Source organism: Quercus lobata, chromosome 3 (genome assembly GCF_001633185.2).
Source record: "Quercus lobata isolate SW786 chromosome 3, ValleyOak3.0 Primary Assembly, whole genome shotgun sequence".
NCBI lineage: Eukaryota > Viridiplantae > Streptophyta > Magnoliopsida > Fagales > Fagaceae > Quercus > Quercus lobata.
Window position 1 is genome coordinate 71,776,539 of NC_044906.1, and position 16,496 is coordinate 71,793,034.

The window sequence follows — 16,496 nt, forward strand, 5'->3', positions numbered from 1 at the left end:
GGTCTTGCATGGTCCTCGGACTCAAACCTATAGGGAAACTAGTCACTCCAAGAGTCTAAGTGCTAGATAGAACCAAGGTCTTACATAATCCTCGGACTTAAACCTATGGGGAAACTAGTTACTCCAACAGCCTAAGTGCTAGGTAGAACCAAGGTCTTGCATGGTCTTTGGACTTAAACCTTTGGGGAAATTAGTCACTCCAAGAGTCTAAGTGCTAGACAGAACCAAGGTCTTGCATTGTCCTCGGACTCAAACCTATGAGAAAATTAGTCACTCTAAAAGCCTAAGTGTTAGATAGAACCAAGGTCTTGCATGATCATTAATCAAACCTACGGGAAACTAGCTACTTCAAGAAAGGCCTAAGTCCTGGGCGGAATGGAGGTCCTACATGGTCCTCGGACCTCCGGCTTTATGGAAACTAACACAATGATACTTTCTAAATGTTTAGACTAGGTACAGTTATGCCTCGATCCTCGGACCAAACGCCTAAAGCAAGTTAAAACTACGAATATCATCGGAAACGTAGAGAAGAACCCTAGCACCCGTTGACCCCCTCGGACAGTTTATTTTAGATTACACATCCTCGGACGGTCACCCCGTTCGCAGCACAGAACATGTGGCTGTTATCCCGGTTAGTCTTATATAGTTAACCTACTTAAAGTCAGCATTGTTATGCCTGCCAATTTCGATAAGTTCAAAATGATAACTCTTTACTGGCAGTGGCATCAGTTCTAAGTACTGTTTGAAAGAAAAGACACCAGCACATCCATTTCCAAAATAATTATTGCAAAAAAAAAAAGGATACATAAAATAAGATAAAATAATCTTTTATTAGATAAGAAAGTAGTACAATATAAATAAATGGGCTTAGACAAGCCTATATCAGAAGCTAACTATAAAAAAAAGAGGGGCACATGGGAACGATGAATCCTCAATCTAGCTCCAACAGTAATAACGCAAGTACGGATGGCACTGGTGGAGGAAGAGAAGAAGAAGCGGAGGTGCCCAATCCACGACCTTGGTTTAGCAACAACCAAGCAAGTCTGGATGGCACTGGTGGTGGAAGAGAAGAAGAAACAGGGATGCCAAAATCTCCATACTTGCTTTAGCTGCAATCGAGCAAGTATGGATGGTACTAAAAATGGGAAGCCTAAACCCTCACATGCGTGGCACATGGCGCTGGATGAAAATCTCAATGTTGTCGTACCAAAAATCTAATGCGACCTCTACCTACTTCGGATTCTGGCTGAAGGAAGAAGAGACTCCTTTCTTGTCCTATTGAGGGGAAGAAATATCTTTAGCCTTTATCTCCCTTGCCCTGACTGGGCCATTTTGAATCTCGGAGATACCTAAGGCTTCTGAAGAGGGTTTGGTTCTCTCACCCTCACCCTCACCCTAAACATGACCATTTCACTCCCTAAACCTTAGTCACACTCATAATGAAGACTTTGGGAACATTTGGAGATTTAGGAACCTGAAAAGCTTAAGGGTCTGCAAATAAAGGGGAATGACCTCCCACCGTGCGTCTTATATAGGAGGCAAAACCTGGTGGTAATTAATTCACCCAAATCCCCAAGAAGGAATTACAAGCGAAATAAATCTCGCTCAATTTCCAAAGTAGTCTTCAACCGCTGGATTTATGTCACCTCGTGAAGAGACCCTAATTAAAGCGCACCTTGTGTACCGAAATGGCAAGAACGTGGCTTGGATAGACTAAAAGAATATCTCACAGCCAAGAACGTGTCTTAGGAAAAAGAAGAGGCTCTGGCATTTAGTGGAGGGCTTGACTTGGCAAGTTGTGACAGAGGCCCGATGTCACCAAAACCCTCCTCTCTGGCCAAGGAGCCAAACAACAGGATTTTGAGGGGCTATTGTAGGGGGTAAAAGACCAGTAAGCCCACGTCGATGCCTACATTGGGCCAAGAGCCCAGTCCAAGGAAAAGCCCCCCCTCGGCCATGGCAAGAATCCTCCTCAGCATGGGTGTAACCGAGGATAAAGGAGACAACCTACCACTGGTAGTGACACTCCATATCGTCCCACGGAGCAGGAAAGGTACTGAAGATAGAAAAGGACAACGGAGAAATCGGAAGTGCTTAAGGGAAAGGTTGCTATTATTGCATTCAGTGCCTTGTGTCTGACACGGCTATACTTCTCTGTCCTTACAACCACTCTCAACAACTGGAGGAAAGGGCTGATGGGACAAGTACCTGCCCTAGAGACCCCATTCAGGAAGAAGGAAACTACTATAAAAAGGGAGAAAAGAGAGACAGAAAGGCGGGGGTTGAGACCTCCCCCCCCCCCCCCCCACACACTAGAGGCATCAGAAAAAACTCCTCGGATCGTGCCAAGGACTAATTCTCTTTGATAAACTCGGTGCATGAAGAACACCGTGATGACTATTGTCCATACACTAAATCCTAGCTTTTTGGCACACTCTCTACAAATTCATTGTACTGGACTCACTGCTCTAAGGTCCCATGCATCTTGGGCTTGGCCAGAAAAACGTGACCCTACAATAATATTTTTATAAAATATTAATGTAGTTGACTTTTCATTAAATTTTATTTAAGTCTACCATTAATATAACTTTTTCATTTACCAATAATCACTCATAATCTCAATAATTTGTAAAACATTTTGTAAAATAGTTTGTAACTCTAACATTATTCTTAAGTTTTATTGCAAAGAGCCAAATATGAATTTTCTTGATTGCGATGATGAAAAGCATTCAGAAAGATACGGGGAGATTTATGCTGCAAGCTGGCAATTGGCAAATAAATTCCTAAATAAATTTCTTTCCAATTTCCAATTGACTCCATTTCATTTCAATTCAAGAATTATTTTTTGGGAGAAAATTTCAATTCAAGCAATCATTGTTATAAACTTAGGGTCTGTTTAGATATTGCTTATTGTTAAAAATTGAAAACACTGTAGTAAAATAATTTTTTAAATGTGTGCATAGTGCTGTCGGAGCCAATTTTAAAGTTAAATTTGCATTTTTCCCTAGTTGTGGTTCCCATGAACAGTGGCCATGGACCCATAGAGTGTGAAACGTAGACGCATGGATAGTGCAAAACGTGCTATCCAAACGTGCACTTAGTGTGCGTTTGCTTAGTATTGAAGTTGCGTTTGTGTTTTTTTGGCTAGTCCCATGGCACTGTTCATGGACCAGCCAAAGCACAAAAACGCGTGAACAGTGTTTGAGAACAGTGTTTTGCCTTAAAAAAAAAAAATTGCTATAATGTTTTCAGTAATAAATTTTCAGTTTACAGCAAAATAAGTGGTATCTAAACAGACCCTTAGAGCCATTGTAGCTAATTTTCAGCCATATAATCAAGACTTTAGAATAATTGAAAATTTAACCCTCGCTACAAAAAACGAGGACTATAGTCCCATTACTTCCACTCAAGAGTTCTTTCTTTTTTTTTTTTTAATAAAAATAAATGGCATATATTTTACTAAAACTTCAAACTTTAGAACATTATATCTTTCTGTACCTTTTAATGCATTTTTGTTAATTTTAGGTACAAATATAGCTTACTTCCACTTAGGGGTTTACTTAATTTTAATGACTTTGTTAATGAGTGTAGTGAGGGTACAAATATCGAGAAAATCATATAAAACCGATACAAATTTGTGCATAACAGTATAACAATCAATAAATTATTGAATTTTTTTTTCCCTTTTAGAATTTGCACAAATTAAAGAGTCTAAATCCAATTAGATTCTAAGTAGGATTCCAATTGGAATTTAATTTTCTACCTTCTGTCTATTTATTTTTTTAACTTTTATTTGATAGTTGAAAATTCATTAATGGTACATTTGACTTGATTCTGCACCATAGCGAGTATAGGAAGACAAAGAAATAAACACCCCCATTACCTCATAATGATCAAATTATATTTAGCCTTGTTTCTATTATTTAAATCGTGTATCTCCCTCACTTGTAGTGATCTATCATTCACTAAAAAAAGATTCACTAATCCAATAAGAATGGTTGGTTGTTGCTTATCTTCAATTGGTACACACAAAAAATAAGCTAATTTAGTAGCTTTTTGCTCAATTCCTTGTGGACTCAAATTATCATCAGTACAAGTCAAAGGAATAGTGTCATGGCTTCTAATTTCCATATATATATAAAGGACACGATGAGCATAAATATGAAATTGTACACCACAAACAAGAGCTAATAAAGAGACTCACAATCCAATAGAAAGACAACTTTCTAGGAACCCTCAATGACAAATTCTCTCATGAATTGCTAAGGATCTAATAAGTCTAGCATTGATTCCTTTAGACGTGCCAATTGGGCAAATGCGCCCATGGTGACAAAAATAGATTTCTATTATTCGAAAACTAGTAGAGATAAGTTAAGATTCGTCTTTAAGTATTACAAAACATCTTTTTGGCTTTTCTCAAATAATGTAGGATCATATGATCCATGATCTGATCCTACGATCTACGATCCCACCTACCTCCCACGATCTTACGTAGGATCCCAATTTTGACAACCTTGCTCACAAGTAGATCTCACCATATTGGGTGAGATGGAAGATTTATCTTATGCATAAAATAATTATTAGTTTGACATGGACATAGTCAGGAATTTTGGACTATATGTATTTCTTAGCTTAGAAGAATACTTTTTTTTTTGGGAGAAAAGCTTAGAAGAAAACATGATGATGAAGCATCCATTCAATTATTAAACAACAAGCATCCTTCTATATACTATTATTTATGAGGCTTCTCTTGTCTGGATTTTTACTTTTTGATATCCAAAATATTCTCAAATTGATCTATTTAGAAAGTCTCAATAATAGGGTTAAACTAACATTACTAATTCTAAAGCTTCTAAATTTTAGATAATTTTAAAAATGCAATTTACCAACAAACATTTTTTTTTTTTTAAGTTACGTACAATTTTTTTTCCCTTTGTTCTCTTGAGTCTTGAATTGTTGAAACATATCTACTCCCACCAATTTTATACTCCCCATAACAAGCAGTTACTTCATTCTACATGTTTCTCTATCTTTATCATCTTTTCTCTTTCTTCTTCAAATTCTAAAAAATAAATTCAATCCTGCACATCTATTCCCACTTTCCCACTAATTTCAAATGAAGACAATCGCTCAAAACTCAATTAAGAAAGTATGAACATACCATTTATTTTTAAATAAATTTTATTATATTGCTTTCTCTTTCCTTTTGTCTTTCTCTATGTTTCTCTTTCTCTAATTGCTCCACTACATTCATAAAAATGGAGATTGTATCTTTAAATATCTCATATTACAAATTTCTCTCATCTTAATTTGTTCATTTTTTTAAAAAAAATTAGCCTTATGACACTCTTGGTGACGGATTGGTGAGAGTGCAATAAAGAACAAAGCAGTGGCGATGGAATATTTATAGTGTTAGAGTTGATACTTGATAGCAAAATGTGTGATAGGAGACATTACTTGCACAAATTATTAAGATGATATATAAGTGTGTACACAAATTAAGATATTCGATTAGAGTCTATATCCTAGTAAATATTTTAACTTTTTATATATATTTGGTTATATGATGTCACGTTATTAAAATTTTAAATAACATAAATTGAACTCACTTTTAAATTTGTAATATTTAATATAAAATATGAAATAGATTTCTTTAATTTTATTTTTTCAAACTCACCCACTATAATCAAAGAAAATTGATGATATTTGAAAGATTGAAAAGGACTCCTGGCTCTGTGGAGTGTGGACTATCTCTATATAGTTTGTATAAATGTTCAAAAATAATTTGTGATTGTAGCATTATTTGTATGTTTAAATTCATAAGGTAAAATGTAAGAAGGTAACAATTTTTTCTTTTGTTTTTTTGGATTTGAGATGGAATTTTACTCTAGTATAATCTATGTGCATGTGTGTGAAGCTCCCTTTGGGAGACTTGAACTCCAACTTTTACCTTTCACACCCTATAAGAACTTATAGAATAATCATCATTCTAAGGATACGCAATGGTACTAACCAGGTTTTGTTTTTTAAAAATGGAACTCAACTAACAAGTTTTAAATTAAAAAAAAAATATCAATGAAATTAAATAGATCCGATGGTCAAATATTTACTTAACCTTGTCATCTTCAGAAGCAAACTTAACTCCCCTAGAGGTTAAGTCCAATATCAAGCAATCTCACCCACAATGAGAACAAACAAATCTCCTTAGAATTAATAGTCCTTTGAGCACTAACAACCTCTCCTCCCCTCAACATTAATTGTACCGCACTCACCTTCAATCAGCGATGGAGCCACTATTGGACAGGGGGAATGGCCCCTCCAATTTTTTTAAAAAAATATTATTATATGTGTGTACTAATTTTAACAATTTTGTTCTATAAAATTACATTTTGTTTCTCTTCAACAATATTATTAATTTTTTTAAGAGTAATGCTATATTCACAGACTTTTTTACAATATATTTTTACAAATTGTTGGCCCATCACTCACATCATTTTTTTTTTTTTTTTTTACAGTAACCACTTATCACATCAGTAATTTATAAAGAATCTTGTAGCTCTAACATTTTCCTCAATTTAGAAATCATAAAAAAATTAAATTTAAAATCTAAAACAAAATATACAAGCCCAAAAAAAAAAAAAGCTCAACAACAAAAATTACTAATAGTAAAACTAAAAACAATTAAGCTCAATTAACCAATTTTATCCAAAATAAACAATCCTGCCCTTTAAAAAATTCTAAACAAAAATAATTTTGTCCTTACCTAAACAAAAATAAATAAAATAAAATAAAAAATCTCAGCAGCTAAGTAGCAACAGAGTCAAAGGTTGAAATCGTCACATAAAGCCAACAGTAAAATCACCCCCCTTGACTTTCAATCATATCAAACATAATTGAACCTATCTCTCGTTTGCAGCCCAAGACACACAATCTTGAGGCACATCCCATCAATTGACCAAAGGATGTAGCTCTACGCTCTAAGCATATTTAAAATCCCAATTTTAAGGAGTGATTTACATCTAAAAAAAATATTGTCACACTTTCTGTATGAAGCACAAAACTTGGGTCTAGAGTTCAGTTACACTAAACCATCAGGATGGTGACATGTATCCAATTTTGATCATGTGTTATCATCTCAATGGGTCTAATGCACTAGACCCAGGCCAAATCCATATATAAAAACCTATTAGTCCCACTGGCCAGGGTATGGATCAAACTCATCCCCCAAGAATGTTATCTTAGATTTTATTTATTTATTTATTTTTTAATTACCCAACAAAGGAAAATCTATTGTCATTGACTTAATCACCAGAGTAGCCTTGGCCAGCCCAGCCTTGAGTCTAGCCTAAGTTATACTGCTAAGGGGTTTTTCTTTCTTTTGCAGTAACTAGACAAATAGGCAAAGGGGGAACTTGTTCAATTGAGTGAGGCCATCTCTTTTTGTGGTTCCATTTGCAGTTTCTACTTGAATCCCTATATACACCACTCTTTTATTCTTCTTCTTTTGAGAAGTAAAATATTATAATAAAAAATCTCCAAGAATAAACTAATGAAATTATTAAATATATTAGATGTGAATTTTTTAGATTAGATGATGACATTAGGAAATCCCCATATACACATTCATACTACTTTTTAAGTTCATTTCATATTTTTATATTGATTCATGAGTGATTAGCATTGATTGGTGTAGAGTACAACTAAATCAAATGGCAGAGTAGCAATGACTTTCACTACAAAAAAATGGGGCTATCCCAGTGTTTGCAAAACCACTAGGATAGTTCCAGAAAGCGTTGGAATAGGGTCAAAATTCCTATCCCGATGTTTTTTTCCCAATGCTTCAAATTGTCATGCAGTGACAGTTGGTATAGGGTCACAGGACTTGTAAAAGCACCGGGATAGGTCCCAGTGCTTTTCAGACCATATTCCGGTGTTTTTACTTGTGTCGGGACAGCCTTATGGAAATATGAATATAACCTATACAAGCGCTTTTGAAAGCACTGGCACAGGCAGTACCTATTCCAGTGTTCTCGAAAGCGCTGGTATAGGTATGTAATGAATATAATTAAAAATGCCTATACCAGCACTTTTGGAAGCGCTGGCATAGGCAGTTCCTGTTCCAGCGTTCTCAAAAGTACTGATATAGGCCTGTAATGAATATTTGCCATAATTCCATAACATGTGAGGTTTGTATGCTGGAGCAAGATCATTTTAGTTGTAATCATAAATAAACATTCGATCATTTAATTGGACTGTTTTTCATGCGTATTCATCCAGCAATGTCAAGAATATAATATTGCAGCGTGTTATATCAAAATCGAACCAAAATTCAACAGCTCTCCTTTTGTTTCAAGGTGCAAATTTATCCAATGGTTAAACTTGCTGCAAACAAATTGTTTTACACAGTTTCACACCCCCAAAAGCAACTAAAAAGTCACAATGTTCATTGTAAAACAAATTGTGTACTCTTTACCAAATTCTTTCTCTTCCACAAGTCTATTAAAATCGAACAGACAATCTATTGTAAATCAAAACTCTACCCATAATAGATGTGAGTAACATTCATATTGATAGCAGTGACAAAAGATATTTTTAATTGAATGTCGAAGTAGAAGATTGTGCATCAACCTATAAAATGTTTCAAACTTTTATCTATAAGGAGAGTTGCTTAAGATGGTTTCGTCATGTTCAGAGAAACATGACTAATTCCCCAGTAAAAAAAAGTGAGTTGATCCAAGTTGAAGGACAAAAAAAAAAAAAAAAGGAAAAAAAAAAGAGGAAGGCCAAAATTCATTATTAAAAGTATTTGAAAAAACAAAAAAAGGCATGTCAATCCCAAAAGTAGCATAGAGTATGACTTTTGATAGTAAAATGGAAGAAAGGAAAATAGTTGTTATTGTTGTATATAACTCATTACATTAGGGTGACAACCTATAAGAGTATTAGTACTGGGTGATGCTAAATTGCTATTTTTAGCACCACAATATACAAAGAGTGTGCTACATTGGTGGTGGTATAGGTAAAAATTTTACCTACTCAGTTACAGTGCATAGTCATTTATAACTGTGCTAAAAGCAAATAATATTTTTTATTTTCCCACTCATTAAAATAATTTTTTTTCTCTCTCTTATTTCCTCCTTACCACTCATTCTCTTCACAATCTCACCTCTCTTTCCCCACTCTCACTGACTCAAGCTCAATTCTGATTCATCCTTATTCCTCACCCAATCTCACCCAAGCTCTCTCTCCAATCAGCCATCTTCATTCTTCTCGCCGACCCAAGCCCCAAGCCTCGTCGCTGAACCTTGCCCTAAGCCCTATCGCTGTGTTTGTGTTGGTGGTTAGGATTGGTTGGGTTGGAGTTTAGTTTGGCTTGGCGTTGATGTTGATGGTAGTTACATGGGTCAATCGATGGCTTGGCTTTGTGGGTCTTTAGCTATGGTTGTGGGTAGGAGTTGTAGTTATTGTTGGTTGTGGCAGTGGTGTTGTGGTTGAGTTTGGAATGATTTTAGGCAGTGCTTTTTGGTTATGGGATGGATTTTGTGGTGTTGATGTGGTGGGTTTGGTTCTGGGTGTTATGTGGTGGTCTTGGTGCCCTTGATGGTAGTGGAGGGTTGTGGGGGTGATGATTTTTTATATCTCTCTTTCAAATGTCTCACTAGGTTTTTTTGTTGGAGGATTTGTGGTTTTGTTGAATTTTGGTTGTTTTTATGTGTGATTTTGGTTCGTTTTTGAGATGATTTTGTTGCAAATTTGGTGGATTTAGGTTGCGGTAATGGTAGTTGGTGGGTAATGGAGGTGGTTGTGGGTTGTGGGTGGTAGTGGAGGTGGTGATATTTTGGGTTTGCTAGTTGTTCTTCAAATGAGAAAGGGAGAGACAGATAAAGTGAGGTGTGAAAGAAATAATAAAGAAATAATATTTAAATTAAGTAGTAAAAAAATAGAATCACTGATATTGAGTATTTTGTAAAGTGAGATAATAAAATAGATAAAGTAGCTTTTTATGGTCCTAAATTGTTAAATTTATATCTCCATCAATGTGGAGGCTTAGAGCCAAAAAATTGGCAACTTCCCAAAAATTTTGTTTAAATGAAACACTTTCTGAAAGCCTCAACCAACATTTACATTCCCTTCCCAAAAAAAATAAAAAAATAAAAACATTTACTTTCCCTACTTTGTGTCACTTGTAATAATGCTATACCACCTAGATATTACATTATCTTGGTGAGTAGTTTTAGTATTACATAAATTATCACAATTTTTTTCACAACTATCTTATGTATCAGATTGTGACTGGCAGCTGTCACTTTCACCTGAATCCATAATTTTATTTTTTACCACTCACAATTTATTACGTGTATAATTATAACACAAATTGTGCAATTTTATGTGATCTTAGAATTTTTTGATCTCGGTGGAGACGACATATCACAAAAAGAAATGAAGGATAAAAAAGGTCCTGTGTGCGCACTGTGCGGTATAACACCCGTCAAGAAGGAGTAAAATAATAAATAAATTACACGTGGAGCAACATTTACTGAGGAAAGAGAAATATTTTTGAAAAGTTAAATTTGTTACCTAGAAGACAAAAATACCCTTCATCATCTTTTAACTCTTCTAAACTTTTTACACAATTTTGTCTCTAACGTCTGAAACGTTCTCTTCCTTCTTCTCATCTCACCTCCTTCTCTCTTGGTCTCTCTAACGTTTCAATCCCAGTATTAAAAAAAAAAAAAAAAAAGTCCACCAACACTACCACAACTACTAGATCTGTAATCCACCCACCACCACCACCAGATCCGTCTCACTCCCTCTCTGCTATCTTGGATTCTCTCTCGTATCAACCAAGACCAAAATCTTGAGCTCCACCACCGTTTCTGTTCGCTGTGCTCACCGGCACCACCACCACTACCTCTATAGCCGTTGCCCTCCTCTTTCTCTCTTTGCCTTTGGTTTTACTTTTCCTTCCCTTGTTTTTGGTTGTATCTGGGTTGCTATGGTGAATGGGTTCAATTTGGAACGTGAAAAGTTTGACAATTAGGCTTGGGTTTGAAATTTGGGCATTTGGGTGGTTTTGTAGATCTAAAAAAAAAGAAAAAACTCAAAAAGTACGGACTGAAAGAATTTAAAAGGGTATTTTTGTAAAATAGCTAATTTTTATGCTTTACTGCTTTTTTCTACTCTCAAAAAGCAACTATGTTTTATTAATAAAAAATTCAATCTTAACGGGTGCTGAACAAAAGCCAAAAAAAATTAAGCTGTTGATTTCTCCTCTTCAGACACATTCTTAGATAACTGCTGCAGGAAGTTCCCAAGCAGCCTCTGATCCAAAAACATATTAGGTATCTGCAAGAAAGAACTATTAAGTAAAGCTTGCACACACAACACCCCACGCCAGCACACACACATGCACACACACACAAGAGAGAGAGGGAAAGACCTTTTCCCCAAAGAAAATTTTTGTATTATCAGCTATGGCCTCGATGAATTTAAGCTCAAGAAATTGCGGTGTCAGCTTCAACTTGTTTGCTTCAGCTTCCTTCAGTAAACTAGAAATCTAGAGAGAGCAATATTATTAGTCATTTCTATGATACCATATTCATATCTTTTAAACTGAAAAGTGAATGAAGCTTTCACCGGTAGAAATCTGCATCGGCCAAACTCTTTTCCCGAGCCATGTATATCTGGTTCTCAATTTCTTGCTGCTTCCTGACACTATCCTTTTCCATCAACTTCTGTTCCATAAGGATCTTGCTCACATTTGCAACCTTCTCAGCTTCACTGATAGCCATTTTCTTATTTGTCTCTGCCTCTTTCTCAACCACTCTCTGTTTCTCAATAGCAATTAAGACCTAACAAAGTAACATCAACATAAAACATAGAATGATGCACTCTGTTAACTTCAAAGGCTTACTATATAATAAATTATCCAATGTGTTTTTCATTGACTGGGTGTGGGTGCAAACACATGCATGTACAAAGTTTGGATATAAGTGAAAAAAGCTCAGAGGACCAAGGATAACTGGTTTAAAGGGTAAACTCAATGTGCAGCCATAATTTGAAATAATAAACATACATTGAAAGCACATTTAATTCGGAAAGAATCTGCATATCAAGAATCATATTGTGTGCGAGTGTGTGTGTGTCTATTTTCTTTGCTTGACTAACAGAGGAAAATAAAAGAAAGTAAAAGGACCTTCTCTCATATTCAGGAAAAAGAAACCGAACCTTAGTGCGTTCCTCTTCCATCTGTTCAAAATTGCGTCTTATGCTTTCGGGGATTTTTGGCTTTGTAACGCGAACACTAATGATTTCAATACCTGGAGCATAACGTGTGCAGTCACCCTGGAGAGCATCTTTCATCTTTTCATCAATCTGTGAGAGTTAAATGCTTTGTCAATATAACATGAAATAAATAAATAGAAAAGGATTTGATAACCCCTACACTAGCACATGGTTCCATGATGTTACACAATTATATGAAGTATAGTTATAAGGAGCTTCTCAATAATGCTGGCAATTAACACCAACATAGATTCCTGAAGTGAAATAATCCTTGGAAGTCAACACAGCACTAATTGCTGGGATTTTCTTAAGGAGGGATCAAATTGTTCAACTTTTAAGTTAAGGTTTCAATATGCTAAACAATCTGTCAGATTAAACTACTAAAGCAGAAGAAGAAAATTACACTACTTTAAACAACACTTGGAAGACTTCTTCTACTGTAAAGCTAAATTGGAAGCTCCCAAAATATTTTCATTTATGGCTTTAAAGGGTATGTTTTCTTTAGCATCCATACTTGATCAAAAACATCAATGTAGACTTGCTGAAGAGAGTGAGAGCTGCAAAACTGATTGATCTCGTGATGAATTTTGTCATATATCCATGTATTATCATATTGCACCCCATAGTTCAGCAGAGTGTCATACACATAGTCCTTGTGAAGCCGGTTAACAACCTGAGAAGGCATTATAATCAGTGCATATAAGATGAACATTTCAAACCTTAGACCACTTGTAAACCATAATGTTAATAAAGAGCAACATCTCGTAGCTGTACCTCTATCTTCTCAAAGTTAATCATTACACCTCCTTTGGTACCACAAGGAATATCCCTCACCTGCAATTATACTCCCAGGAAGGATTTGAGCATTAGACTGACAAGATGAAATTCCTCAATTTTCATAACATCGAATTTTACCTGATCTGTCTGAAGGGTTACTTGAACAGGCTCATAATGGGTTATAAAAGGCAGCTTCAGATGAAAACCTGAAAATTAAGTGCATGCAGAAATTTCATAAGTTCTAGGAAAGCAACTACTGAATGAAAATTATAAAGAAAGGACCATAGTCAAACCTGGATCTGTAATAGTCTTTAGAAGGGCACCTCCTCTCCAGTAAACCCCAACATGTCCTTCTGGGACTTGGTGCAGAATGGAAAAACCATTCCTAAAAGTTGATGATGAAGGAATCACTATCTGTAAAATTTATATTCATGTCAGATATTTTCAAACTGAAATAAAATGATATGAACACTTGTTCCAGTGACTGAGATTCAGATTAAATCTAAAATTTTAAACAAACTAGCATTTAATAAGCAAATTATATAGTCACTCTATAAAAAAAAACACTCATCCACTATTTTCTTTTCTAAGGTATGCCTCCCTGGCAGCTGCAATTACTAATAAGTAAAGGAGTGTAGCAAATCACAAAACCAGGCCAGCCTGCCAAGAACAACATGACAAGTACATCCCCAAAAACATTCAGGCAACACAACTACAAATAGAGTAATTTAGAAATAACTCTACAATCCCAAGTGCATGCTTGGTGCCACAATGTAAATTACTTTTAAATTTTTTTTTAAAATGTTAATAATTAAATGACAATAGGCATTAGAACCACAGTTTGTAATGCAAGGTGAAATGGACAGAATAAAAGTCCTTGGTCTTACTCTTACTATGTTCTATTTTATACTCCACCATTTGTAATCAACCACATGTCCCTTTTTCTTCTTATAAAGTAATCCACTTTTATAATGGGGAAAGAAACAAAAATCGGACGTGTGACATACTGCAGTTAGTGGAGCATAAAGTGGAAGACTATGAATGGGATAGAGCATTTTTATTTGTAATGGAACACTGTTGAAGCATTTCTACTAGAAGCTATAGGCTATTATTCACTATGATGCACCTCTGTAGTAATCTTTCAATGAGAATATTGATGCATGTTGAACCTGACTTGCAACAATGCAAGTCCACACAGAAAAACTACTACCATCACCATAAAGGGCCACAAATACTAGAAAAAAATCTTGAGTCACATTTTTATACAAAAAAAATTTGATGAATTATAAATCACATATTACAGATCCTGAAATGTTATTGAAGAAATTTACAATGCCAAGACATTGATTATAAATAGCAATAGCGACACAGATTTTATGAAAAATGATAAAAGATTCATTGAACTATGATTTAAACTAACAACAACAACCAGCCTTAATCCCAAATTTTGGGGTTGGCTACAGATTTTCCTTCATTCTATTCTATATGAATTCATACTCTCTATTATTTTCTTAATTAATAATTCATTTTTTATTTATTTCTACTAATGTTATTTTGGGTCTTCTTCTACTTTTTTTTTCCCCCTCAATTTAGATCAACTCACTTTCTTACCGGTGCATTAATTGCTCTTCTCTGAACATGATCAAACCATCTCAAATAATTCTTCCTCATTTTTTCATCAATAGGGGCTACTCCTATCTTTAAGTAGATTTCTTCATTTCAAATCCTATCTTTCCACGTATTTCCACTTATCCATCTTAACATTCTCATTTCAGCTATTCTCATTTTATGAATATATGTTTATTAATAGACCAACATTCGGTACCATAGAACATAACTAGTAGTATAGCAATCTTATAGTTTTCTTTCTAACTTAATAGGTATTCTACAATCACACAATACTCCCCACGCACGTCCATATAACTATTATTTAAACTAAGATAGAAACTAATCTTGGAAGCTAAGAAGCATGGATACTGACATATGTAACATGGGACACAACAACACAACAATTCTTGTAAAATTAGAACATGTGGGAATACAAAAATTAATTAATATCTCTAGGTATATTTTAGACATAGTCTATGATTAATTCTAGTTTTCAAAACAAATAACAGTTATCAAAATCTTTAAAAACATATCTAAAATCAAAATAATTTTTTTAATATGAATTTTTTTCCCCTCCTAACACCAATGCAGGAGTTTTCTTGCCATGTCCGTATTTGACATGTGTCCAAAACAAAAGGGTATCTTATGAATCGAATATATGTATATCTACACTCTCACAGCGTGTAGATCCCTTTTTATCTTATGCATAAAATAATTATTGGTCTGACTTGTACACAGTCAGAGATTTTGGAGCATATATGTTTCTTCACTTAGAAGTATATATGATGAAGCATCAATTCAATTATTAGACAACAAGAATGCTTTGCAAACAAGTCATATTTTACAAAGAATCAATTAAAGCAGACTAAAAAGCACCAAGTCCTCCACCAACTTTCATTATAGATATTATATTTATTATTAAAAGTCGGTCGAATATTGAAATTAACCAAACACTGCCTAATGTGATTACTGGTGAGAAAGAATCGATATTGAAACAGAATCAAAATTCACACAAAACGATAATGCGTATTGCGGAATTAAACAAAATGCGGTAATCAATGTAGCTTTAGAATCTAGAAATCAAGGCGCAGAAGATAAATGAAGACTGAAATAAGGATCATAGAGAAGTAAATCTCAAACACATAATAAAACAGATAATGTGAGCGATCAGATGCTAAAGCAAACGCTATTGAAATCAGTGAGGGAATGTGATAATATTGAAGAAGGCGATGAAGAACAAAGAAAGCGGCGGCGGTGGAATATTGATATATTGTGTTAAGAGTTGATATATGTAGTTTGATATATAATACCATGGCGAGGATTGCGATGAAGGATAGGAAGACTGTGAGAATCGCAGAAAATCCACCGCCGCCGCCGCCGTGAGGAGGCTGTGGAGTTACGGGTCTCGGTTGATGTGTATCCATAATGCACAGTGTCAGTCAGTCAGTATGAAAGGCGTCACGCAACTTCCGTTTTTCTATCTACCGAGGAGAGTGCCAGAGGAATTTGGTGGTTTGTAGCTTCGTGGAGGTTCGCGTGATGTCTCAGGAAGGCATATCTTCTTTCTTATGTTCCATCATATAAAGGTGGTGGGGATAGAGTGAGTTAAAAAATATGTAAACTCAGCCCGCCCCGTCCCACCCCCACCTCACATCGATGAGAGTTATAATTATAAACTTTTCATGTCTAAAACCCTATTATTTAAAAAAATATATTAATATTAATTTTATTCTACCAAATATGATATTTTATTTTTATTTTGTTATGTGTTATATTATGATATTTTTATTTTTGTTCTGATATTGTCTTGTTAAACATTTGAATAA

The 16,496-nt window shown here is 34.9% G+C and overlaps 1 protein-coding gene across 2 annotated transcripts; it reads right to left on the reverse strand.

The window, feature by feature from the left end:
• Positions 1–10,696: 10,696 nt before the first annotated feature.
• Positions 10,697–16,258, reverse strand: LOC115979381 (erlin-2-B-like). Of its 2 annotated transcripts, XM_031101406.1 has the most exons (9): positions 15,981–16,257; positions 13,356–13,476; positions 13,201–13,268; positions 13,060–13,119; positions 12,800–12,958; positions 12,229–12,375; positions 11,638–11,852; positions 11,441–11,549; positions 10,697–11,346 (listed from the first exon to the last, which is right to left on the reverse strand). In XM_031101406.1, the coding sequence occupies exons 1-9, from the start codon at positions 16,092–16,094 to the stop codon at positions 11,254–11,256; spliced, it is 1,086 nt and encodes a 361-aa protein (XP_030957266.1). In that variant the 5' UTR covers positions 16,095–16,257; the 3' UTR covers positions 10,697–11,253. The 2 variants fall into 2 exon arrangements, with proteins under 2 accessions (XP_030957266.1, XP_030957267.1); XM_031101407.1 differs by lacking the exon at positions 10,697–11,346 and having other exon boundaries at positions 11,456–11,557; positions 15,981–16,258.
• Positions 16,259–16,496: the final 238 nt, after the last annotated feature.

Coding starts and splice junctions, on each gene's coding strand:
- LOC115979381 (XM_031101406.1), bottom strand. CDS start 16,094: ATGGATACACATCAACCGAGACCCGTAACTCCACAGCCTCCTCACGGC. Junction 13,269..13,355: donor AAAGACTATTACAGATCCAG/GTTTGACTATGG, acceptor CTTAATTTTCAG/GTTTTCATCTGAAGCTGCCT. Junction 13,120..13,200: donor TAACCCTTCAGACAGATCAG/GTAAAATTCGAT, acceptor GTATAATTGCAG/GTGAGGGATATTCCTTGTGG.